The sequence below is a fragment of the Heptranchias perlo genome, chromosome 17, assembly GCF_035084215.1.
Source record: "Heptranchias perlo isolate sHepPer1 chromosome 17, sHepPer1.hap1, whole genome shotgun sequence".
NCBI lineage: Eukaryota > Metazoa > Chordata > Chondrichthyes > Hexanchiformes > Hexanchidae > Heptranchias > Heptranchias perlo.
This window is the reverse complement of record NC_090341.1, coordinates 43,435,968-43,463,437: the sequence shown is the minus strand read 5'-3', so window position 1 is coordinate 43,463,437 and position 27,470 is coordinate 43,435,968. Positions and strand designations below refer to the sequence as shown.

At 40.2% G+C, this 27,470-nt stretch overlaps 1 protein-coding gene across 1 annotated transcript in view; it reads left to right on the top strand.

Annotated features, from left to right (window-relative positions):
- The first annotated feature begins 641 nt into the window (after nucleotides 1-641).
- The window catches only part of LOC137333903 (protein NEDD1-like), a 50,380-nt gene continuing 23,551 nt past the window's right edge, over nucleotides 642-27,470 (top strand). The window contains exons 1-5 of the mRNA XM_067998264.1: nucleotides 642-730; nucleotides 6,217-6,333; nucleotides 8,060-8,200; nucleotides 10,600-10,829; nucleotides 16,803-17,004. Coding sequence (XP_067854365.1) covers nucleotides 8,153-8,200; nucleotides 10,600-10,829; nucleotides 16,803-17,004 — 480 coding nt within the window. The 5' untranslated portion in view covers nucleotides 642-730; nucleotides 6,217-6,333; nucleotides 8,060-8,152. The remainder of the gene's footprint in view (nucleotides 731-6,216; nucleotides 6,334-8,059; nucleotides 8,201-10,599; nucleotides 10,830-16,802; nucleotides 17,005-27,470) is intronic.

Here is a 27,470-nt window from a genome sequence, read left to right as displayed (position 1 = left end):
TCCTGTACACTCTGCCTCTGTTTATAAAGCCAAGGATCCTGTATGCCACATAAGGCCACTAACCAGGACTTTGTGCGAGTATTCACCCCCATAAAGTCAACAGAGAAACAGTCAATAGCTACTGGCAAGAACTAAGGGTTTTGGACTGTCTCTTGTTTTGAAACTGTTTCTATATATTGTACTGCTAGTTTGCTGCCCCCACTTCTGTGAAACAACTTGCTTGTAAATAAATCTGAATTATAGCCGTAATATTACTGTCTTTCAGGTTAGACAGGAGATCATGGTAAGCATCCTACATGGCCTCTTGTACACTATACTGTGAGGGGCAATTGCTAGCCCCTGTGGCATGTTGCCCCTGTCTCTCTGTGCATTAAGGTGCAAGTTTCCATAGGAAACTCCGTTATGGCAAATACTGTTGGAGAAAGCCCAAACTACACTACTGATCTATCAAACCAAATGAAAAGAAACTTGACTGCCTGTCCTCTGCTAACCAAAAAAATACATAAAATGCATGATTGAGAGGAATAAAGTTATTTTAAAAACTCCTAATGTGTGCACATATTTCCTGAATCAAATGTAGCCCAATGGCACAGTTGAGTTGTCGTGGTGACCTGTTATTCTTTAACTAGTAAAACATCAGTTCCTCGTGAGTGCTGCCAGTGGAGGTGATAGGATTTCTGTCTCCATCTGTAAAACCAAGCCAGTACATCTTTGCAGTCTTGCAGAACAGGTACAGTGACCAGTCTTTTTTATTATACTCATTATTTACTAATGCACTAATTTTACACAGTTCAGGGGAGGGCAAAAGAAGAAAATTCCCTTTCCTGCAATTTTATTCCCCCTTGTCTTCTGTAGGCAGTGACTTGTGTTGGGTACAAATAGCAGTGACTGCCCTCTAGTACTGGTTTATTAGCTGAAAAGCAGGCCTTTGGAGTTGGTTTTTAAATAATCAAATAGCAGTTTGTAAAGTATCTCCCACCTCCAAATTGGGATGGTGACATGGCAAGCAAAAGATTTTTATTAAAATAACAAAACTTGGGGGTGGGAAGTTGGATTAGGCAGAATAGAGTATGTTAGTTAGAAAACAAAATTAAGCCGAGAGAATTGGGGGGGGGGGTGGAAGGATGAGCAGATGCAATGTTTAAACATTTTTTTATTTTTACATTTGCAATGTGTTTTTGTTTTTTTAGTAGTTTAGAGTTTATATTTTGATTAAGCTATTTCTGATGTCTGAGTAATATTGTTGTAATTAGTGTCTTTCAGTGAATGAGCTATCTGAAAACAAACAAAGAAAATGGTCAGGCTGGGGAGAGTTTCCCTGTGTCTGAAGCAGTCAATAAAGCTTAAGATGTCCTCTTATCCATACAAAAAGATACAGATTTCAACGAGATTTTTAATAACATCAGAATCTGTGGGGAGGGGCGGTGAGAAAGAGAACATTGTGGTCCATCTGACCAGTCCCAAAATCGTACTGTACTTTTTTTGATGTCCCAAAATTCACTGTTTTTGTCAATGTCCTGCTTCCTCTCGAATTTGCTAAAACTATCCACTATCTCGGTAAGCATGTTTCCACACTCTCTTGCGCACTCTTTTTGTTTGAAGCAATTAAATCTAAACTGTTCGTTCATCTCTCCCAAACTCTGTTCGAAACCCTTTTATTTCAGCTTACATTCTGTTGATTGAAGTGAGCCTGCCCTGGCCTAAGTCCTGACAGATATCCTCTGTAAATGTGACTGCAGAATGTTATCCTTTGCTTTTTGTCCTTGATTTCTCCACAATGTTCAATATGGTCGACCACACCATCCTTCACCATTGTCCAGCTCTGTTCTGTCATTCCAATCCTATCTGTCCAAGCGCATCCTACACATTTCCAGCAATTGCTTCTCTCCTTGTCCCCACACCATCACCTGAGTCCTCCAAGGATCTATCCTTAGCACCTGCCTCTTCCTCATCTACATTCTACACCTTGGCGACATATCTGCAGGCAGTGTCAGGTGTCAAATGTATGTTGATGACAACCAGCTTTACCTCAACACATCTCAACCATGTGATCACCTCCATGCCTGTCTGGCAACAAGTTGTACATGAGTCAAAATTTCCTACAATTAAATGTTGTGAAGATTAGGCTATTGTTTTTGTCCCTGACTATCAACTCTGCTCCTTTGCTACTGGCTTCATCTCCTTCATGGCCATGTGGTCAGGTTGAACCAGACCATGCAAAATCTTGGCATCCTGTTCAACCCAGAGTTGAGCTTCAAACCCCACATCCTATCTATCATCAAGACTTCCATCTTTGCAACATAGCCCACTTCTGCATTTACCTCACTCCCTCTGATTCCAAAACCCTTTTCCAAGTGTTTGTCAACTGCACTCAATTACTCCAGTGCTCTCCTTAATGGCCTCCCATCCTCCACCCTTCCAAAACTCCAACTTGTTTAAGACTCAGCTGCCGTAACCTGTCTCTCTAATTCCCACTTGCTCATTGCTCCTGTCCATGCTGATCTGCATGTACTCCTTCTCCACTTAAAATTCTGATCTTCAAATCCTTGTCCCACCCTAGCTTTGCATCTTCTTGCATACCCTTCATTCATCCAACTGTAGCTTTTTGTGTATCCCCTCCCTCTATTTTGCCCCAGAGCCAATATATCTGGGATTTTCCCATCTTCTCTCCACTGTCCTCCTTTCCTGTCTCAGCCTTCCCTTCTATTCCCTATCCTCTTTCTCTGCTCCCCTCCAAAACTATCTCTCCCCTCTCCTTCCTATTCCTGTCTTTTGGACTGTGCTTTCAAGCACCTCATACCATGAATCATTCTGTTCCTTTATCACCTCCTGGTTACAAAGTTCATGGGTATAGCAACAATTTATTAGGGTTAAATTTATCTGTACCCCTTAGTCTTCAAACCTCAATGGTCTCACTGAGCTGCCTTTTCTCAAATATTCCAACTTCTTCAGTATCTCCTTGTAGCTCAAGGGCCCAATCTTCACTATTAATTACCATCCTCTGTACTTTTCAAGAACCTTGATATCTCCATTGCAGTATGGTATTTATTTTGAGGTCAAACAAGCTTATTGACCTTGTTCCTGTGGTTCAGGTAGACGTTCAAAATGCCGTCTCACTGTTTGAAGATGTGGAGATGCCGGTGATGGACTGGGTTGGACAAATGTAAGGAATCTTACAACACCAGGTTATAGTCCAACAATTTTATTTGAAAATCACAAGCTTTCGGAGATTATCCCCTTCGTCAGGTGAGTGAGTGAATAAGAGGTTCTCAAATCGCATATCTTATATATAAGATGTGAATAAGAGGTTCTCAAATCGCATATCTTGTTATATATAAGATATGCGATTTGAGAACCTCTTATTCACTCACTCACCTGACGAAGGGGATAATCTCCAAGCTTGTGATTTTAAAATAAAATTGTTGGACTATAACCTGGTGTTGTAAGATTCCTTACATTTGTTTGAAGAAGAGCAGGGAGTTCTCTTGGGGTCCTGGACAACATTCATCCCTCAACCAACACTGCCAAATAACTGGTCATTTATCTCATTACTCTTTGTGGGACATTGCTATGTGCAAAGTGGCAGCTGCATTTGCCTATAACAGTGACTGCCCTTCAAAATTATTAATTATATTTTGATGCCCTGAGAGATGTGATAAGACACTTTATAAATGCAAGCTCTTACTATTGCCCCCTGGGACTTGTCATACGTAACCTTATGCCTGAATGCTCCAATATATTTGCTTTATTTACTGCTATCATACATTGTGTGGCAGATTTCAATGAACTATACCATTACCCTGGGTCCCCTTCCTGTGATATGTCCTGCAGTCTACTACCTATATCGCCTTGATGTCATTGGTAGCACTCTCCCCTCTGAGTCAGAAGATTGAGTGTTCAAGCCCCACTATGGACTTGCACATGTAATCTAGGCTGATAATTCGGTGAAGTGCTGCATTGTCATTTAAATCTTTTGAATTGAGTGTTAAACCAAGGCTGCATCTGCCTGTTTGGATGGAGATCTTGTGGCACTATTTGAAGTTGAGCAGGCAGTGTTCTCAGTATCCTGGCCAACATTCCTCCCTCAACCATCACCACAAATAGATTAACTGGACATTTGTTTGTTTGCTGTTGTGGGACCTTGCTGTATGCAAATTGGCTGATGAGATGAGCTCCCAACCACACATCCGTTCCATCACCAAGACCATCTACTTCCACCTCCGTAACATTGCCCGTCTCCACCCTTGCCTCAGCTCATCTGCTGCTGAAATCCTCATCCATGCCTTTGTTACCTCTAGGCTTGACTGTTTCAATGCTCTTTTGGCTGGTTTCCCACCTACCACCCTCCATAAACTCGAACCCATCCAAAACTCTGCTGCCTGAATCCTAACTTGCACCAAGTCCTGTTCACCCATCACCCCGTACTTACTGACCTACATTGGCTCCCACTTCAGGAATGCCTTGATTTTTAAAAAATTCTCTTCCTTGTTTTCAAATCCCTCTCTTTCTGTAATCTCCTCCAGCTCTACAATCCTCCGGATCTCTCTGCTCCTCCAATTCTTGCCTCTTCCGCATCCCTGATTTTAATCGCTCCACCATTGGCAGCTGTGCCTTCAGCTGTCTCGGCCCTAAGCTCTAGAATTCCCTCCACAAACCTCTCTACCTCTTTACGATGCTCCTTAAAACCTACCTCTTTGACCAAGCTTTTGGTCACTTGACCTAATATCTCCTATGTGGCTCAGTGTCAAATTTTTCTTGACAATAGCTCCTGTGAAGTGCTATATAAATGAAAGTTGTTTTTTCCTACATAATGGTGATTGCACTTCAAAAGTAACTATTTGATTGTGAAGTGTTTCAGGACATCCAGTGGATGTCCTGAGGTGCTATATGCATACAAACTAAGACTTTTTGTTTCCACTTCAAATCACGTTTAATGCAAGCAATAATGATCCTAGCACCAGCCTCTGAGGTACCCACTAACTATCATTTTCCATTCTTGTATAGTTCCTTTGTACTGATCACTTGCTTTTCATTGAGCCAATTTTTGATCAACTTTAAAATCTACCTCCTTTTTCCTTTTCAAGCCTTCTGATCTTCTGGACCAGTGGGCTGTGAAAAACCTGCTAAAATCTAAATGTATGTTGGATTCCCATTTTTCACTGTCAGTTATCTTCTCAAAGAAGTCTCATAGCTGTTCAACATGACTTCCTGCCCATAAACCATGCTGAAATTCTCTTAATTCATACTTTTCCATGCGCTTCATTATTCTCTTCAGAATGACCTCTAATGTTTTACTTCATTTTTTTTAATAAATTGACTTCAATTTTTTGGCACTTTTCCCAATTCCAACGAATCCCTAAAAATGCCTGCCAAGATGAGACCAACTTCCTTAAGCCCCCAAAAATACCTGCATCTGGGATGGGTGACATGACCCTGGGTGCTCTCGCCCTGTCTGTTAACTCCTTATTTATCAAATATTCCTAAAATTGCTTCACTTTTGGGAAGGTAATAACCTGTGGATATTGTGCCTAGAAGTTGATTCAGATTCCAATACTTAACTGGATAATGTATTTGAAGAAGTTGGTACTACTTTGTTGTGTTCTACTGCAAATATCTTTAGCATGGTCTGTAATCATGACCTGGTGTAATATTTAGGTATGGAATGTAGTCCACCAACCTTTGCTCGCTTTAATATAATTTATGTAGAAATTACAACCAGGAGACAAGCCATTTGGCCAACCAGTCTGTTGGTGTTTATCCTAATTAAGATGAGCAGTCATCGTAATTTCATGCGCCCCTGTATCCTCCACTCGAGCAGTCATCCTAATTCCATGGGTCCCTGTGCCCATTTCCCTTTATTCTTTTTTCCTTCAACAACCTATCTAAACTATTAAATATTGTCATGGTCTCTGCTTTAATCACTAACTCTGGTAGTGCATTCCTCAGCATCGTAACCTTTTTTTAAGAAGTGCTATTCCTGCTCTGTTCTAAATCACTTGCATTTAATCTTCTATGTTCGCTTTTTCTCGACCCCCTTCAATGTGTTGAGAATACCAGGTAGCATTTTTTCTACCAATTTTATCCTGCTCTTCCCACCCCTTTTTATAAAATCTTTTAAATTGCCTTTTATTGAAACATAAGGAATGCTAATATTGGTATTATAAAATATTAACCATTATCTAACTTTTTTAATGTACACATTTCATTTCTGTAAAGAAAGGACAGACTTGTGTTTCTCTGAATTCAACATCGAATTTGATTCTGAGTGGAGGAACAGATTGTGCTGTCAACATATGGGACTTGAAAAACAATGAACTGCATAAATCTTACAAGGTATGTGGTCTGGGAAACTTGCTGGGGAATTTGTAATCCATTGAAGTAGAGGAATGCAGCAGATTAAGTCTCCATTCTACGGTTGGTGTTATTCCTGTAGTGTGTGCTAGTACTTCCGCAGCCCCGGAAGAGCAGTATGTATTGGAATTAACATGGTGTATTTACTTGCAAGAAAAAGCCTTCTTGTTTTAATAAATAGCATGAATTTGCTTCATACAAATTAAGGAAAAGGCTGCTGAAAATGCTGTTGGAGTGTCGCTACATTAGAACTTGTTAAAGTATGGAGGAAGAATGAATTGAGCAAGTGAGTTAGTTATCTAAATGTAGAAATCCATTCACTGTCCTTGTAAATAGCCATTGAAGCTAGTTAGTTGATGACCAGCTAAGGGGGAGGGGGAAAAGTTGATGCCTAACTCAGCCCTGCGCACCTACAAAACTTTTTTTTGCAGGAGGTGGCAACAAATATTTTGGTAATATGTTACTTTGAATTTCTATCCCTGCCCAAACTCAACAGTTGTGGTTTAATAGCCTGCACACTCCCCTCTGATTTGGAAGGTTAAGATTTCAAGCCCTGCAATGAAGTTGTGCATGTAATCTGAGCTGACTGATCACTGCAGTACTGAGGGAACGCTACACTGTCATCTGTTGAATGAGATTTCAAACTGAGGTCCTATCTGTCTGCTCAGGTTGACATAAAAGATCCCATGGTAATATCTCAGGAAGCATAAGGAGTTCATCTGGTGCGTTGGCCAACATTCCTTCCTCAACTATCACCACCAAAAACAGACTTTCTGGTTCTCATTCATTTGCCATTTGTGGAAACTTGCTGTGCAAAAATTGGCTGCTGTCTTTGCTTTGGCATCCCAACCTGCACCCTTCTGCCATCACCTGAGCTGTACAACACACACCTCTGTCCATTTGTCATCTTGGCCTAACATGGTTTTGTGGTTGCATGCAGGCCATTCCTAATTACTTGTCCAGAATGAGGGGGGTATTAAAATAAAATTAAACCATATAAAATGGGTTATTCTGTGCCTTAAATGACTGTGATATCCAGGACGCATTCTTAGCCCTTAAACAATGTGGGGTAAGATAACATGAGCTGCTAGAGCAGAGCATTCAGAAGGGCTGGGATAGAAATTGAACACATTTTAAAATCTTGAATAAATATGGGAAGTGGTTGTCTTGTCTGGCATGTTAGGGAAGAATGCTATAACTTCACTGGATCAGCATAGGAGTCTAAATGACCTACGCTGGCTGAATACTCTACTCCCCCTCACCTTTCTGTTTCCATCTTAAAATGACCCAAAAGTTTTTTGACTGGTTGGGTAGAGTGGCTGAACCTGAATCTGAGTGAGTGCAGTTAATATCTGATTAATTTTTAGTGTTTTAACTATTGACAATTCAATTGTGTGCATTTGTTCAGTCTTCTCTTTCCTCTCCAACCCCCCATACTGCCACTAGCTGCTCCCAGTTTGGAAAAGATCTAATTGTTGGCAAAAAAAAATCATTTTTCACATTGTTCATATTTATGGAATTGCATCCCAGAATGAGTTAACTGCTTTAGGTGAAGAGTGTGGGTTGAAATTAGAAGGAATGGGAAAGTGGTAATAAGTCTAGGTTTCTGTGTGTTGAGGCTAATGTGATTAGTTTTATGTTGGGTATTGGTGCACCAGCAACAAAGAGTGGCAGGATGGTTCATTTGCACTTTTTTTTTTCTGTTCAGGGTCACAAGGACATAGTGACTTGTCTAACCAATGATTGGGATGACCAGTGCATTCTCTCAGGGTCCCGGAGTGGTGAGATTATTCTGCACAGCATGTTTACAGATCAGGTCATTGCCACATTCTGCTGTTGCAGTCAACAGGTACAGTGCCTGCAGTGACCACAAGAAGGAGCTCTGACATTTGGAATGTTTGTGGTTTTAAAAAGACTTTTTTTATTTTGGTGGCACTTGTTAATTGTTCTAATTTCCAAAATAGTTTCTACCCTGCTGCAGACAACTGGTTCTGTAAAGTAACATGAATGTTATAAAGCTAGATTTTTTTTTCTGAAGAAAAAAGTTGTAATCCTTTTACAGTCTGCATGTGTTAATCTCACCAAGTCTGATGGGTACCTGGTCCCAGACCATGGTCTGCTGTTCTTATTACTCTGCTCCATCTCCAGTGTTGAGCTGAGTGATGACTTGAAATTAATTCTTCTACACATCTGGTGACCTTTTCACTGAGCAGTTTTTTTTCATTTTCAGTACTGAGGGAGTGCTGCAATGTCGGAGGTGCTGTCTTTTTGATGAGATGTTAAACCGAAGCCCCACCTCCCCTCTCTGGTGGATGTAAAAGATTGCATGGCACTATTTCAAAGAAGAGCAGGGGAGTTCTCCCTGGTGTGCTGGCTAATATTTATCCCTCAACCAACATCACTAAAAATAAATTATCAGGTCATTATCAAATTGCTGTGTGCAAATTAGCTGCCCCATTTCCTACAATACAACAGTGACTAAACTTCAAAAGTACCTCATTGGTTGTAAAGCATTTTGGGGTGTCCTGAAGTCATGAAAGGTGTTATGTAAATGCCAGCTCTTTCAAACAAGATGATGGCTTGGGGGAGAGGGCGGAAAGCTGAGACTTTAAAAAAATATTCCTTTCATTCATGATGTTTGCTGACCTATGAACATGTACTAAGTGTGCTCTTAAAATGTTTGTTCTCAATACAGCAGTCAGAAGTTTTCAATCTTTAGGCAAAGCCAATTATAGAATTACAAAGGTCACAAGGATGCATATGGTGAACGTGTTCTGTGGGGTTATTAACAACAATTAAAAATAGTTTATACACATCCTTCAGTAAACATGGGTAGAAATCAGTTCCGAGACTCCTTGGGGATGTGCAAACTCACATTACTCTGCAAAAAGAAAAATACGAACACAAGTAGAACTGAATTATAATTTCTAATGAACAGATTTGAAGTTTTAGTTTTAAAAAAAAAATTGGCCAATGATAATAGACAGTACTTTGGTCTGTTTCCATTTGAGGCTGTTTTTCCCCTATAGCATGTTCAACCTGCTGCTGTTAGGATTTGCAGATTATTTCTCTGTGTATGTAATATGCCTACTCTTGTGAAGTTGCATCTCTGATATATTATTCAATACCAATAATCAACTTCCTTTCACAAATGGATACTAGCTTCTCATCCCAGGCTAGGTTGGGAACAAATTCGCCAGGGATCCCAATAATTTGCCAGTGATCCTTGCTGGAAATTGCATAGGATTGTGAGTGCTAGGCTTCAATAGCCAACTCTATTGCCTGCCTCTTCAGTCTACCGGTGGAATAGCCTGCTGACACTTGCTGTCCAAGCTCTGATGAAAAGTAACCACTTGAACTGAATTGGTGGAGAGCTGCTGGTGAATTGTTGTAGCCAGCATGAGTGTTTTCCTGAAGGCAATAAATGAAACAAAGTCAAGAAAGCTAGATTGCTGAAATGTAGTAATAGAAAGTGATTACAATGAAAATCACCCCACAAAGTTCAGGTGATAAACCATTATCTCTAGTTTGATTTCAATTGGATCCCATATTTTCTCATCAGTCTACTTATTATTCTGTCATGAGAAAGCATGGAAAAAGGCATTTGGAGAAACTTATTCTAACCTCAGTAAAAGTTGGGAGCAAATTTTGAAGTTACAAAATAAAATGCAAATGCAGTTGCACACTTGTTTACATACACTTGAAAATTCCACATGGATTCTTCTGATCTGATTTCTTGGCAACCCCAAGAAATGTCAGTAAAAGCCATTTCTCTGGGGTTTTCACTGATCTCTTACTGCAGTTGCAGCAGATCTGAAGAACCACCATGGACATTGCAGGTAACAGTTTTTAAAAACAAAATATTTTTCCTTTTTGTGTAATGTTTCTCTCTCGTATGCTGATGAGATGGAATGCTATAGACCATACCACGCACTCTGCATAGCTGAACAGATGGTATGGAATCAGACTTCTCGAGACTCTAATGAGGTTTCTGGAAATAATGCATGTTGTGAAATTGGGCCTTTTTTAGGTGATAAAATTGGTCAAAAACTAAAATCAATGTGATTTTTGGTAATTATGATTGGAGGAATAAAACAGCCTTGAGAATATGTCCCAGTTATCATGTCTGTTAGTTGTTTCCATGGGTGAGGCTGACTGGATAAGTTGTGGTTGTTCAGAACATGTGCTCTTGTATACCGAACTGATGAAGTTATAATTCATTTATGAACTGCTCTGATCTTATTTCAGCCCCTCAGTGACGTGCAGATCTCTCGCTTCCAGCGGTCTCTGTTGGGAAGTGTTGGAGATGATGGAACTGTTGCATTATGGGACCTGAACTCCCTGCAGCTGCAACATAGCTTTGACTGTGTCCACAAAGCCCCTGCATCAGCACTTTGTTTTTCGCCAATGATTGAATCATTAATCGTCACGGTTGGTCTTGATAAGCGAATTTCAACTTTTGATGTTCGGAGTAAATCGTAAGTATTAAATTTCCAGAGATGCCTCATTACAAAATCATGCTATTAACTTGACATTCTTTTAAAAGCTATTTTGTTTACTGAGCACCAGGATCTGAGCAAGAGTTGCTGAATCCAACAATGCAAGAGAACTCAATTGAGATGCAGTTGAGTTAGAACTGAAACATAATCCATGGATTAATGACTGCTAATAGATGACCTCATTCCCTTTCACTTTTGGCTCATACTGTCAGAGCTCAGTAGCGCACCTAACCCATTCCTACAGTATTCACACTCATTGCTTAAACTCTTATTTGTCTTTTTTTAAATACTCAGTAGTGAGGTTTGAAAAGTGATCTGCCCCTTGGTAACCTTAATGTGCATTGTTGGTTTCATGGACCAGAATCTGGGATGTAATTTCCTAATATGCAACTGCATAAACTAAAATAGCCCTCTTGATCCTACTGCACTAATGTGGTTTCCTATGCTATCTATTATATTGAAGTAGTATTGTGTTCTGGATGCTAAATAAATCGGGAACTGGACAAAGTCTGCATAAGATTTCAGCTCCTAGTAGTGCAGTGTTAGTGCGAACACATGACCATACTACAGACTGGTAACATCTGTTTATTTCTGTGTTAGCAAGCATTAGTTGTGATAGAAACATAGAAAATAGGAGCAAGAGTAGTCCATTCGGCCCTTCAGGCCTGCTCTGCCATTCAAGATGATCATGGCTGATCGTCTAATTCAGTACCCTATTCCTGCATTTTCCCTTTATCTCTTTAGCATTAAGAAATATATCTATCTCCTTCTTGAATACATCTAATGTCTTGGCCTCCACTGCCTTCTGTGGTAGAGAATTCCACAGGTTCACCACCCTCTGAGTGAAGAAATTTCTCATCTCTGTTCTAAATTGCATACCCCGTATCCTGAGACTGTGACCCCTAGTTCGGGACTCCCCAGCCATCGAACATCCTCCCTGCATCTAGTATGTCTAGTCCTGTTAGAATTTTATGTTTCAATGAGATCACTTCTCGTTCTTCTAAATTCTAGTGAATTTAGGCCTAGTCGACCCAATCTCTCCTCATACGTCATTCCTGCCATCCCAGGAATCAATCTGGTAAACCTTTGTTGCACTCCCTCCATGGCAAGGACACCATTCCTCAGATAAGGAGACCAAAACTGCACACAATACTCCAGATATGGTCTCACCAAGGCCCTGTATAACTGCAGTAAGACATCCCTGCTCCTGTACTCAAATCCTCTTGCAATGAAGGCCAACATACCATTCGCTTTCCTAACTGCTTGCTGCACCTGAATGCTCGCTTTCAGCGACTGGTGTATAAGGACACCCAGGCCTCGTTGCACCTCCCCTTTTCCCAATCTATTGCCATTCAGATAATCTGCCTTTCTGTTTTTACAACCAAAATGGATAACCTCACATTTATCCATGTTATACTGCATCTGCCATATTCTTGCCCACTCACCCAACTTCTCTAAATCACATCGGAGCCTCTTTGCATCCTCCTCACGGCTCACATTCCACCCCAGCTTTGTGTCGTCTGCAAACTTGGAAATGTTACATTTAGTTCCCTCATCCAAATAATTGATATATATTGTGACTAGCTGGGGCCCAAGCACTGATCCCTGCGGTATCCCACTAGTCACTGCCTGCCACCTGGAAAAAGGCCCGTTTATTCCTAAGTGATGGACACTTTAACAGCAGCACACGCCAAGGGCTCTATTTTTACAGATGCTTATCATTCATTGTTTCACTGGTGATATAATACATACACGCATTAGGCCTGAGATTCTCAAAATGCAGAACCTGGTTTCACCAAATGCTGTCTGCAAAGGTCAATCTTTGTCTTCATCCTCCTAAAATTAACTTTGCCAAGCTCATTTCACATTGGACCATTCATACTTATTGCACAGAGGAGGCTGCCCAAAAGGTGAGATGGGTTGCCGGTTTTTCCTAAACCTCATCAGTCTCCATCTTACACTAAATGTATAAAGGACAAATAGCCTCCAGTATAGTTGACACCTAAGTTTGCAAGCTGAGCCTGTAGAGGTGGTGCAATGTGATTTTTTTTTTAAATGACAGGAGAGGAACACTTGTGCAATAGGAGGTGCTCTTTTCCTCCCTCTCCCTCTCCCTCTCCCTTCCCCTTTAATATCTTAATCTTAATTCCAGGGACTACAATCCTAGTTTATATAATCTCTCCTTGTAATTTAACCCTTGGAGTCCAGGCAACATTCTAGTAAATCTGCACTCCCTCCAAGGCGAGTATATCCTTCCTAAGGTGTGGTGCCCAGAAGTGAACACAGTACTCAGTGTGGTCTAACCAGGGCTTTGTATCACTATAGCATAACTTGTATTCTCGTCCTCTAGATTTAAAGGCTAGCATTCCATTAGCCTATCTGATTATTTTCTGTACCTGTCTATGACATTTTAATGATCTATGTACATGGACCCCTAAGTCTCTTTGGACCTCCACTGTTTCGAGCTTTTCACCATTTAGAAAGTACTCTGATCTATCTTTTGCTGCAAAGTGCATGACCTCACTTGCCTACATTGAAATCTATTTGCCACAGTTTTGCCCATTCACTTAATCTATTATCATTAATTTTATGCTTCCATCACCCTTTAAATGTGATCCACAGACATTTTTTAATATGCCATGTGTGGAAGGCAGATGTTGCATATCCAGTCTCTCTGCTGTCATCACTCTTCCTTGAAATTTCAGAAAAAAATAAATACAATACTGAGAAAATACATACCTAAAATGTTGAAATGAAGTTAACTATGAAACATTCTGGAGGAAACACTGAAATAATGACAATGAATCCAAAATAAAGACCTCTGGTTTGAATTTTCAGAAGAAAATGTATAGAATCATAAAATATGGTCCCAAAACATCAGTAAAAATCCCATGTAACAGTTAGAATTTGGCTTGTTTGTCACCATGAGCTAGTGGCCCTATTTATAAACTGATGGAATAATGGAACATGGTCCCAAAAGACTAATTTAAAATCCTGGAATCCCATGTTATAAAAATGGAATTGAATTTATTCAATTCCACCTGTAAACTGGTGGCCTTGGAAATGATCTTTTTGTGTACCACACTTGAACCCTCCATTTATGATGCCCAGTATGACACATCTGCAGAAAATGCCTGTTGATGATCGATAGTTACAAATTTTGGCTGCCTTAGATAGTCTCTTGGGTTCAAAGGTACTGGTGACCCCTGTAAGTGCTCCATTTGTTTCATGTTCAGGAGTGTGCCCATACTGCCCAATATCTAATATGTTGGCATAATCCAGGAGTGTAATAATAGGACCCCCTTGTGATTTTGTCTTCTGCATGTGCCCTCATGTGTGCTTCACCAATCTTTCAGTAAGTGGACTGATTAACACTTCAGTGAAGTGAGGGCAAACATAAATTGTTGAGCAGCTCTATTCTATAGCAAGTAAACCTACAGAGTGCCTGTTATAATCCAAACTCACTCCACTTAACTTCAAACCCCACCTGATGAATAGTAAACTGTACTTAGTGTTCCATGTTAGTGGACTAACTTAACTTTTGGCCTCCTAGTTCTGACCAGCTCTGAGTTTCAGATGACTGTGTTCCCTCATTAGGGCAAGCTCCCTTACCAGACATAACTGGATAAATGAATCTTGAACATGGGCCAACTGTGATCAGAAGAGAAAAACCTGTGGGGAAAGGTAGCCAGTTTTATTAACAAGTGTGTTTTTGGCAGACACCCCAGGCTGAGCATTTTTTCCTTTTTTTCTTTCACACTCCTTTGTATTTCAGGGATGACGCTTTTAGATTCATTTTTCAACAGTATGTAATTTTAAGGTTAAACATTTAGGCTTCTCTCAAAATTCTGATCACTTGGCATAATAGCTCAAATCATGTTAATTTCAGTGGAGGAGAGTAAATGTAGCAAGGAATTGTTAAGATGTTCATTTCATAGCTAATTATGCACATGCAGGTGTTTTTAAAGCACTAAAATATCTTGTTTTATTCTGATAATACTGAAGCAAGTAGACCGATTTAGTCACCTAAACATTCTTGGATTAGCCCCATGCACTTCAAATTTTTCTTGTTAATTTATAACTTCCTTATCTTTCCCCAGTTTGCTTAGATCTAGTCATTCTCCTCCTCCTGTGGTCTAAGGGTGTCCCAACTGTGGCCCTGACCCTTGGCAGTTTGACCTTACAAGAACAGGAAATTTGTGATTGTATTCCTTACTGTTTGAATTTTGTGAGCCTAGAGGTTTAAAAGGCTGTTTTTGCACTGTTACCTCAAATGGATTAAACAGTTAAATCAAGACCTGTTAATATCTGCAGCTTGAAGTACAGTATATGCAAATTATTGGGAGCATGCATTTAAACTATATTTTGCCCCCATGTTCTATGGTATATAGGTAGAAAGGTAGGTACTGCATAGAATTATCTGGGCCAGAGTGACCACCTGGATTAGTTTTGACCCCCAAGGAGGTCAGAGGAATTTCCCAGATCCTTCACTCCAAATTGGCCTGGGTTTTGTTTTTTTGCCCCTTCTAGATCATCGCATGGTTTTGGGTGGGATAGGGAGTGTATGTATTGTGATGCACAAGTTATCACTCATTATGTGGGGCAAGCTGGTTGGACCGGAGGGTCTTTCTCTATCCATTGCTTGTATGTAGTCCACTGGAACAAAAAGCTTGGTCACTCGAGCAGTATGCATTGTATCATTCTCCATTTCCTCCTCCCTGACCGGTAAGACAGGAAGAAAGCCTCCAGGCCTTTTCTGATGTAAAGGTGAGCCAGGTTATGTGACACCACCTTCTCGTGGAAAAACAGGTCTCTACATTTTTGCATCATTCCTGTTGTTTTTCCTCCAACCCCCTTCTCCTTCCCTCCTCCTTTCCCCCTACCCCCCCATAACAAAAAGCAGCCCATCAAGATTGAGTACTCCCACATGTATTCAGACATGAGCCCATTCACTGCTAGTGGCACTTTATGTCTCCCCCTATTGGGTGCACTGAAACTGAGTTGTTTGTTTGCTGCTTTGTTTGAATCTGTCCAGAAACGGACCCATCAAGTCCAAGCAAGTGTTTTTCTACACCTAGTTTAATTCCATTCTCTTATTTGCTCCTCATACTCCTTTTTAATATTCCTTTTTCAAGCAACTATATTCCCTTTTAAAATGAACTTTTGGAATCCACTTCAAGGATGGTTTGTGGCAGAGAATTCTGCATTCCAATTTCTTTTTGACCTCTCCTTCAATTCCTTTTGTGCTTGCCTTGCATTTGTGTGCTTGTTACGGTTTTGCTAACCTTATTGTAAACCTTAAATAATTTTGAAGTCCTCTATCAAATCACCCCCTCAGCTCTAGTGAAATAAGCATGAACTAGAAGTCTTCAATAAGAATGTAACCTTTCATTCCTGATAATACCTTTAGTGAATCTAAACTGCACCTTTTCCATTGCTCACGATAATCCAACTATAGTCTAATTGAAGTTTTGTATAAATGTAATATTACGCCCTTGCTTTTTAATTCTAAGCCTCTAGATTCAGTCTTTTTATGGCCTTATCTACTTGTACTATCACCTTTGTATCTGCACCCAAGATCTGTTTGTTGTACTCTATTTAAGGTGCATTTCTCGTCCCTATTTTTCTAATGTTATTTTACATTAAACTGCATCTTCCACCTATCTTCTAGCTTGTTAATGTCTATAATCTGTAGATAGGACATTCACTCTATTGATACCAGCCACAGTGATGTTCCAGAGTGACTATCTTGGAGAATTTTAGTTGTCATGAGATTCAGAAAGTTCAAACACCAAAAAACTGGCATCAGTTGTCCTTATACATATCTTGTTTTTGATATTTCATCAACCATCCATGTACTATTTCAGTCTTTAATTTTGTCTGTTTCTTACTGCAATTACTGTCAGTATTACTAACATTTTTTTTCCCTTATTCAATTCATTATTTTCCTAGCATATTGCACAGCATTCGGACAGACTCTCCGCTGACTGCTGTTGAGCTCCTGCCAGATGGGACCACTCTGGTGATCGGATCCTCTCAGGGAAAGGTCAGCCTGTATGACTTCAGAAACATGAAATTTCCAGTAAAATCTTCAAAGGCTCATAGCACTGCTGTACGCTGTATTAAACTTCAGACAATGAGAGGGAAGCTTCAGGTCAGTATAATTTTTCTTCAGTTGCATCTTTCATATGCCATAGGAGTAGTTTCACTTCCATGGCAGCACAGATAGAAGTTGTCGTCATGATATTGTGGATTGGCAATACTGAATATCGTGCCTGTCCATTCTGTAAAACATTAGGACCTGTGTCATTGTGTCAGTTTAGTTTTCACAAACCTTGAGGGGTACAGTTTGGGGCAAAGTGTTTGTTTGTTTTTAGTTCCTGTCTGCAGCGTCATTGCAACATTTTCATGTATTACTCAGCATATGGTTTACAATGAAGCTAAGCTATGCTTGGGTGGCGTGACCAAAAAGACTCTTAACAGGTAAATAATCTTTAGCTCTCATTCCTGACTTAGGCCAGAGCTATTGAATTCTTTTTCTGATATCCTAGCCCTTATCCCTCCTCTCCTAATGTTGGTGACTTTTATGCCAGGCTTCGCCATCTGAGATGGAACAGTGGCACTGGATAGAGTCAACGTCAAAAAGACAAGAACATCCCATCTGTACAAAATACAACAGGAGCTCCCTACTAACTAAGCAGGCAAATTCACTTTGTGGTAGTGGTGGTGGTAATAGTAGTAGTTTGTTTATGGTCACAATCGCAATCCCTGGTCTGTGATCTGATTGCTGATTTTCAGCCACGACAGTTGTGGAAGGCCTATTGGCCTCCATGTCTATAGACGCTAGCAACCTTCTACTTTTCTGAAGTGCGCGAACTACTTGTGTCATTCTGGACGGTGACTGTTGCTGGGATATTCCACCATGGGAACTGTGGATGAGCCTGGCTCAGGGAATACTTTTGAACCTCCAGCAAGGCTTGCTAGAAAGTATTTAAAATTGCCCTTACCCCATTAGTGTTGCAGACTGAAGCGCCAGTGCACTGTACTATCATCCTGTCCGTCAAGTTTTTTTGCTGGGATTCTGAAGTCTCCATCCAGATGTTGCTCTGGTTGGGAGGCAGTGATTGGGTCTCAATGTCAAGCCAAAACTGCCATCTGTTGTTGGGGGGGGGGGGGGGGGGTGTAAATTGGCTGCTCAAAGCTGACTTTGCTATGAGCTATTCTAATTTCTTTCTCATCAAATTTCATTTCACTCTAGCAATGAAACTCAATTGTAACAATTACCACAATAGAGAATTAGACTTAATTATGTAACAGATCCAGAAGCATACAACCTGGTTTGAATTACTGATGGTGAGCCAAGGTGCACAATGGAATGTCATTTACCCCAAGGCAGCAGCATATAGCTGAACCACATAGATCCCAGGTCTGTGGTCAATCCGTTGATCTCAGCCGCAGCTGTTGTAAGGCATTGCATTTGACGTCAACCTCCCCCCACCCCGGGGTAGAGAGATGGGAAATTCAGCAGCATTCCTGCTTCTCTGATTGCTATCAAAGGACATTTACTGGAAATGCACATGTGGACATCAGGCTTAGACTGGTGAACTCTTGTCCAAGCACATAGATGAGATGGATGCTTGGTCAACGAACTGGAGCACAACTGATGCCATTGGAAACAATCCTCTGAGATGGAGAAAAAGTAGGGAGGGCCATTTGTAACTGGCAAGAATGAGGGAGTCTGAACATGAAAATAAAATTACCTAATTGTGTACTGTCACATGACCATGAGCATATGATACCATTTCACTGTAACCTCTATTAAAGCACAAGCTCATGAGTGCACTACCTTTTTCCTGAGATTATAATATTTGCCTACATTTTTGCTGCTACCTGATCACTATTGAGCAAACCCCACAGGACAGTGTAGATGTCTGGTGAAAATCATTATAGAATCTTGCAGAACAGGAGGACGACATCTGACGCTTCGAAAGAACATAAGAAATAGGAGTAGGCCATATGGCCCCTCGAGCCTGCTCTGCCATTCAGTAAGACCATGGCTGATCTTTGAAAGAGCTATCCAATTAGTCCCATTTCCCCTGCTCTTTCCCCATAGCTCTGCAATTTTCTCTCCTTCGAGTATTTATCCAATTCCCTTTTGAAAGTTACTATTGAATCTGCTTCCACCACCCTTTCAAGCAGTGCATTCCAGATCATAATTTATTGTTTTTTTTAAAAAAAAGAAATAAAATTTTCTCCTCATTTCACTTCTTGCTCTTTTGCCTATTACCTTAAATCTGTGTCCTCTGATTACCAATCTTTCCACCAGTGGAAACAAGTTATTTACTCTATCAAAACCTTCATGATTTTGAACACCTATTAAATAGCCCCTTAACTTTCTTTGCTCTGAGGAGAACAGTCTCTCCACATATCTGAAGTCCTTCATCCCTGGTACTGTTCTAGTAAATCTCCTCTGTACCCTCTCCCAGGCCTTGACCACCTGCCTAAAGTGTGGTGCCTAGAATTGGACATGATACTCCAGCTGAAGCCTAACCAGTGTTTTTATAAAAGTTTAGCATAACTACCTTGCTTTTGTACTCTATGCCTCTGTAATAAAGCCAAGGATCTCATGTTTTTTTAACAGTCTTATCAACTTGTCCTGCCACCTTCAAAGATTTCTGTACATTAACCCCCAGGTCTATCTGTTCCTGCACCCCCTTTTAAAATTGTACCCCTCATTCTTCCTTCCAAAGTGCATCACTTCACACTTCTCTGCATTAAATTTCATTGCCATATGTCTGTCCATTTCACCAGCCTGTATATCCTTCTGAATTCTGCTACTATCCTCCTCGCTGTTTTACTTTTCAGAGTTTCATTTCATCTGCACACTTTAAAATTATGCCCTGTATACCCAAATCCAGGTCATTAATATATATCAAAAAGAGCAGAGGTCCTAATACTGATCCCTGGGTGACACCATTGTATACTTCCCTCCAGTCTGTAAAACTGTTCACCACTACTCTTCTTTCTGTCCTTTAGCCAATTTCATATCCATGCTACTACTTCCTTTTTAATCCCATAGGCTTCAATTTTGCTAACCAGTCTATTATGTGGTACTTTATCAAATGCCTTTTGAAAGTCCATATACACATCAACCGCATTACCCTCATCAACCCTCTGTTACTTAATCAAAGAACTCAAATCAAGTTAGTCAAACATGATTTGGCCTTTATGTGCTGGTCATCATTAGATCAACCCATGGTTTTCCAAGTACCAATTAATTTTGTCCTGGATTATTGTCTCTCAAAGTTCCCCATCACTGACCCTGGACTGACTGGCCTATAATTACCTGGTTTATTCCTCCCTTTTTTGAACAGGAGTGCAATATTTGCAACTCTCCTGTCCTCTAGCACCACTCCCATATCTAAGGAGGATTGGAAGATTGTGCCAGAGCCTCCACTATTTCCACCCTTCCCTCAGCAACCTAGGATGCATCCCACCTGAACTGGGTAACTTTTTTTTATCTTGAGTGCTGCCATCCTTTTAAGTACCTCCTTTTATTCATCTATATTTATCCTACCCAATTTCTCTACTACCTCCTCCTTTTAGGACATGCTTGCTTGGCCTATTAATTCTGCACTTGCCTACTACAGTCAGTTTATGAATACATACATGGACTCTTCTTTTATTCTTCTCCATCCCTTCTCCTTCACCAATATCTCTATACTCTCTTAATAACCCTTATTTGAATCCAGTTGAGCTGTGATTTTTGTTGCACCCCGTCTGGTATAGTTAAAGAACTTGGTGACCTTTGCCACCTAGGCTCACACATGAACAGTTGTTTGGGTAACGTATCAGGGGGCTGCCTGTGTGCATGTACCTGTAGAATTGTACCACAGGATGAAGGGGGGGAAGAAAGCAAACCATGTAGCTGCGACCAGCTTGATATCCGAGCAGGGATGGTTTTTTGTTCCATTGAATTCTCCCTTCTAATAAGGGGCCATTTTAATCCTGTCAGCAGTTCAGATCAGATTTAGTCCAATCTACTTCCTATGTCCCAGTCCCCTTAGTTACCAATTCAATGTTTAAAATCCACCATCTTAATTACATTTCAGCTAACGTGGGTGGTCATATTCTGCAGTGTATGCTGAGAGTAGGATTATGGAATTTAAACACATGCTGCATAATTACTATAGATGCAATAATGACAATAGGCAAAAGATAATACTTTATTTTCAGAAAGTATAATAGGATTAATATTACCGTGCATACTAAATTTATAATCTGCACCTCTAGTACTTCATCATAATGAGCTCTTCATTTTTACATGGTCTGATGGCTCTCAAAGGGAACATTCTAATGAGGATTTAGGATGCTAGACATTTATGCCTTTTTTCCCCCCTTGAGTTCATATATTGATCCTGCAGTGAGGAAGTTGTAGTGATGGCTGCCTTGTGGCTCCTATGCAATTCTTAATCCATTATTTGAATGACCAGTTATTTATCAAATCATTGGCTCAACTGTCTTGCCTAAGCTGACTCGGCAATGGACCAGCTGGTGTATTGATGGTTTACTGCATTTTATGTATTCTTCAAGCAAAGCATTAAACCTGATTGGAGTATCTGTTAATATATGAAGCTTGTTTCATTATTGTCTGCCTGCCAATCAAGAGTCTTGATGCCATTTTTAAATCAGATTTAGTGACCAGAAGACCTGCTTGAGCATTTTAAACTCATTAATCTTAGTGCCTTTTGATGGGAAAAAAAAATGATGCTACTTTAAATCAAACAAACAGGCAAAATTGAGTTCTGATCAAGTAGAGAATCCCATAAAGTTGTGACATTTTTGGATGAATATGTGCCCCAAAGGCCTGGGAACTTGCCTGATGGACATTTTGTTTTTTCCCTTGCATGCATTAGAATCTTCCTTGTAGCCTCAAAATAGCAATGCTACCTCCCATTCTTAATGAGAAGAAATGGAGCCAGAGACATGTGTAGGGCAACGGTTGAGAATATCTCTATCCAGGGCTGTGCATAGCTTACGAAGTTGGGCATCTGTGAAATTCATCAGTGAATTTTGTAGTTTGTTGTTTTGCACAGCCTTTGCAATGTGTAACTCTAAAGTTGCTGAAAAGTGACAATTTTGCCAAATGTCAAATTTTAGCTTGTGTATAATGGATGGACTGCAATTTCACTGGTCACCTTAAATAGAATTTTATATGTTTATCTTGTGAAAGTATTAATAAGGAAAGTCATCCAGCCAGAAAGACTCTACAGTACCCCCATTGCAGCATCTAATTGTTCCTTTAAATAATTCTAGGGTTTTCAATTTCACCACCCCACCCAGAGGTCCATCCTGTGTATTAATCATTCTTTGTGTGAGGAAAAGCTTCCTGGTATCACTCAAATTTACTCTTTATTAGTCTGAACTTGGCCTATTTTTGCAATTTAGTTTGAAACCACTTTTTTATCTACCTTTTTACATATTTACTATCTTCATCACTTTTAGATTATCATCTTTTTTGAGGCTGAAGCAAAGATGACTTGTGTTTATTTTTAACATGGAAAAAAATCCCAAACTACTTTTTTAGAACAGAGAAGGTGCTGAGACCTTGTGGAAGGCTGAAGAGAAATGCAACAGTTGGTGTCAAAGGCTTTTGGAATGAGGTAGAGATGGAGAACTTTGTGGAAGGAGTTCCAAGGAGGAGGGGTGAGGCAGTGAAGGCTCTACCACTGAAGGTTGAGGGAAGGCACAGATAGGCAGGAGGCCAGAGTCAAAGGGCTGGAAGAGGTTGCGAAAAAGAATAGTGTGAGGGTGTGGAAGAATTATTACTTCCTGAGGACATCCTAAGGTACGTCATTACTTTTGAAGTTCAGTCACTACTGTTATGTGGGTAAATGTAGCAGCCAATTTGCACACAGCAAGGTCCTGCGAGCATCAAATGACATGACAGGCCAGTTTTTTTTTGCTAGATAGTTGAGAGGAATGTTGGTCAGGACCTCAAACTCCTTTCAAATAACAACATAGCATCTTTCACATTCACCTTAACAAGCAGACAGGGCATCAGTTTAACATTTTATTTGAAAGATGGTTCCTCTGACAATGCAGCACTCAGTACTGCATTGAAGTGTCAGCTTGGATTACATGCTCAAAGCAAAACCTCTAACTTGGTGAGTATTACCACCTGAGCCAAGCTGACACTTGCAGATGAGGATTAGGATTTAAAATATGCCCTATTTGGGGAGCCACTGTAGGCCTTCAAGAAGGGGGGAGATGGACAAGACGTGATCAACAGTGTTTTGGAAGAACTGGAAAAGTGTTGGGGGGAGGGGGGTGCAGTGGGAAAGCTGGGCAGAAGATCCATCTATGGCCTCCGCACTGGAATTTAAAGGGCTCGTATAAATGGAGCAGAATCTTGGTGTAACCAGGTCCCGTCTCACGTTCCTGGCCCCTTGCAAGGAAATCAGGCTTTTTGCCCTCCATAGCCCCAGGAATCTCAGGGCCATTGAGGCCACTCGGACCATAAGATTGTTTTCAATTTCACTTTTAACTACTTTGACACCATTCATGGAGTGTGTGGGATGCCTTTTTCTTCCTATGTGCAGTCCTTTACACTTCATATTACATTTAATCTGCAGTTATTTTCCCCACTCTTGTGTATGTTGTCCAACTTACTTTGTAAATTCTGAGGAGGCAGCTTGGGAATTATAATCAGTTTCTGAATCCAAATTTCCCATAGCTTAACAAGAGCCCATAATTTATTCGTGTATTTTCATTAAGTACAGAATTAAAAATATAGTACTGATACTGTAATCATTACATAAGATGCACTCATTTCTTTTTCCTTCCTTGCTCCACACCCCCCAGGTTCTGTGAAATTCTACACATGGGTTTCAACCTACCTTTAAATATGATGTGGAGATGCCGGTGATGGACTGGGGTTGACAATTGTAAACAATTTTACAACACCAAGTTCTAGTCCAGCAATTTTATTTTAAATTCACAAGCTTTCGGAGGCTTCCTCCTTCTTCGGGTGAACGTTGTTGTTCTCGGAAGCCTCCGAAAGCTTGTGAATTTAAAATAAAATTGCTGGACTAGAACTTGGTGTTGTAAAATTGTTTACCTTTAAATATAAAATGGTGTATATTAAATTTTTCAGCAATATAACATATCCTAGAAAGATCTTTGTGTTCCAAGAAGATGGTCTGTTGCAGCATGGGAAGGGTAGTAATTGGCTGGTGTAGTTCTATATTTCTTTTCTCATTTTTCACACTCCTGGCTCTGTTCTTGCAAGAACTGTTATGTTCCAAAGTGCAAATATGTAAAAAATGGTTTTATTTTGTGGGGGTGGTGGGGTTAAAAGGCTCACTTCAGTTGTGAGTATATCTTCTGTATATGCAGTTCGTATTGCGTAAGTTTGAACAGTGCTGAGTCTAGTTAAATTGTGATACTTCATTTACACTCTTCAGATCCACAAGTGCATTGAAGTGGAATGTAAATGGCTTTGGCAGGAGGTTTGTGACTGTTCAAATCTGTCAGGTACTTTGCAAATATCCACACAATTGCCATTGCCGAGCACAGGAAGAATAATCTTGTTTGGTTGAACGATGGATGTCTGTCTTGGTGATGGCTGAACTGTAAATTGTCCCAGGCACATTAAGGGAATTTGATTAGGAATCTGTCAAACAAAAAAAAATCAACGTGGTTCTCAAATGCTGGTCCATTAGATCTCGAGCAAAGTTGGAATGATCTGACACAACAGTGCATTAAGGCACATGTCAGTTCAGGTCAGCAGTATAGTTCCTTCATGTCCCCTCATACTTGGTTCAAGCACACTTGGGTTAGAGGTGTGGCTTTTCCAGTGAGCCTTGCAGGTTACCTACAATTATCACACATGCAAGTCATTTCTCTCCTGGTTTTCTACCTCCGCCTCTTGAACTGGTAATTCATGACAGCTGTTGTGTCCTCCTGTACCTCACCTGAGTGGCCATTTTATAAGGTGTGAGCTTTGGGGAGTGTTAGTAGGCTGCTTGATTATGGTGGGAAAGAATCTCAGCAATGAATGATAATCCCTTGCACATTTTTCAGCAGAGGTCACCGGGTGCCATTTGGAACAGGAATCCTGGCTAACTTTTCCCTTTTTTGCCCCCACACTCCCCCTTCCTCGGCAGAAGTAACTGAAGCTCATTTTTATGCAACTGCTGCTGACCCAGCTGAAATCTGTTAACACAGTAATCAAACCTCCTCATTCCTCGACTCCATTTACCCAAATTTTCTTTTTCTATCAAAGTTAGCCTGGGTTACACGTCCGAAACATCAGATTTCCTTTGCATGTTTGTCACAAGAAGTGCAGTGCTATATGGATACCTTGATGCCAGCTGTCTCTTGGCCTTTGAAATGTATTGTGTACCAGCCATGGGAGAGAACTAACTTCTACAATGTGTTGTTCTGTACTCTAATCAAGAGGGTCCCTGAAGAAGCTAATTGCTGCAAACAAATCTTGAGCAAAAGTCACTGTTTAGAATTGTCAGACAGAGTAATGGAGTTCAGAAAAGTGCAGCTGAGCCTGCTTGCATTAGTCTGTAGCTTCTGATATTTACAGTGCTATCCAAACTTGGTGTGGACAAGAACATTCCATTCTCGAACATCCATCACCTTAAAAAAAAATCATTGCTTGAAATGTTTGCTTCATGGGAAATAATGAGCTTGAAAACATTCCTGAAGTGTTTCAGCTTTGGTGCATCTAGTTTTTTAAAGTGTTGAGAAAATCCTTTGAGGGGAAAGTAACTGCATGGATAAGTATGTCTGATTAATAATCACTTAACCCTTGATGTGCTCAAGGCAGGTTTTTTATACATTTGTTTTTAGCATTTATTCTCCTGTGGAACTTGCTGTCTATCACTCCTTTTTCATGGTTAAAATGGTGAAGCTGATGATCTCTTCGGAGAAGAGGATCACATTTGACTCTTATTGATCTATTTTTAACTCCTGGGAGCTTTTTTCCAGTTGTCACTATCTTTTAGCGAAAACCATAAATAAAGATACAAGGGCAAATGTGATTATCTTTCAGTGTGAATACTGACCAGTTATGTGGAGGTTGATTACTTGACCTTTAGAATTGGCCTTGACATTCTTCCTCTACATGTGCCAAAAGGTACTGCACTATATTGGAAGATAATGCAACACAAATCCCTTGAGCTTAATGCCTTAAGTTGCCATTTGGAATGGTACAAGTCCCTGCTGTCTCTCGAAATGCTTTGCAGATCTTTAATCCATCATTGTATAGGAAATATAATGGGGACTAAGTTTTGCTCCTGATTTCTGCCAGGTGGGGAAATGGTTTGATGTATTTTTTTCTGCCTTGTGTTTTAGATAGTAAATGGTTTCTGCACAAAATATGAAACCACCAATTCAGCTACCCATTAAGAGCCATTGGATGCTCACTTCTGTGAGGTGTGGTTAATGGACACTGTCGCAGCATTAGGTAATATCTGTATTGCTGTAAGAGGTATCTTGAACTATGTGGATGGATGGGTCATTGTCTCCTTATGCTTCTTTTGATGTAATGCTCAGGCCAGACATCACCCAGAAAAGAATTGTTCTCCTGAAGTGGAATGGGGGGATTTGTTCCTAGTAGTCTGACATCTTTGCCCATGGGATGCTGCTTACCTAATGCGCTTTGTTTTTGGCTCAAATACCCAGATGCACAATATTATACTTATGACAGATGCAGATTGCTATCTTCAGTTACTAATACTGCAAGGAGAGAGAATTTGCTCAAGATCCAAGAAGTGAGCAGGGTGGGTGGGGGGGTGGAAAGAAGGCAAAGTGAGGAAAGTTTGGGTTGCGTCTGCAGTTATACCCAGTCAAAATCCACTTGTGGAATGCTACACACTCCAGAACCCCTACTCCTTCGTGGGAAACGCTGGTTGGATTTCACCACTGAGCTGTCCACAATTGCACCTCCTGATTTGAGGATCATCTCCTTTAAGATAAGACCACTCAACCAGCACCTAAAACAGATGATCTGGTCATTTAATTGCTGTTTGTTTGACCTTACTATGTGAAATTTGGCTGCTACATTTCCCTGCATTACAACATTGACTACACTTGAAAAGTACTTCACTGGTTGTAAAGCGTGTTGGGTTGTCCTGAGGTTATGACTGCTGTATGAATGCAAATTCTTTAGACTATAATCTGGAAACATTTCATGATTAAGGAGTGTTATAACCGTATCTTGTGTTCAGCTTTTTAAGGTATCTAGTCCATTACGGATCTCCCAGTATTTGTTCCATTGTGACTTGTTTAAGGTAATCATCCAATTGATGGGAACATCTTTTTCTATAGAACATCTCCTGCAAAAGAGTGTAACTTTCTGAATTCCTACTCGTATGTCTGGCAAATTTTGTCTAGTCTTTTGACTGTGGCAAATCAATTTTTCAAGTTTGATAGAACATGATTGGGCAACTTACTTGTCAAAATTGCTGACTGTTCTATACTTTCAAATACTTTTTTAGAATTTATGGATAATAATCTGCTTTTTGGTCTGAAGAACAAATCTTTATTTTAAAGATCAAATTCAGACATCTTGTTTGACATTGATATTTAACTTTTACTAACTGG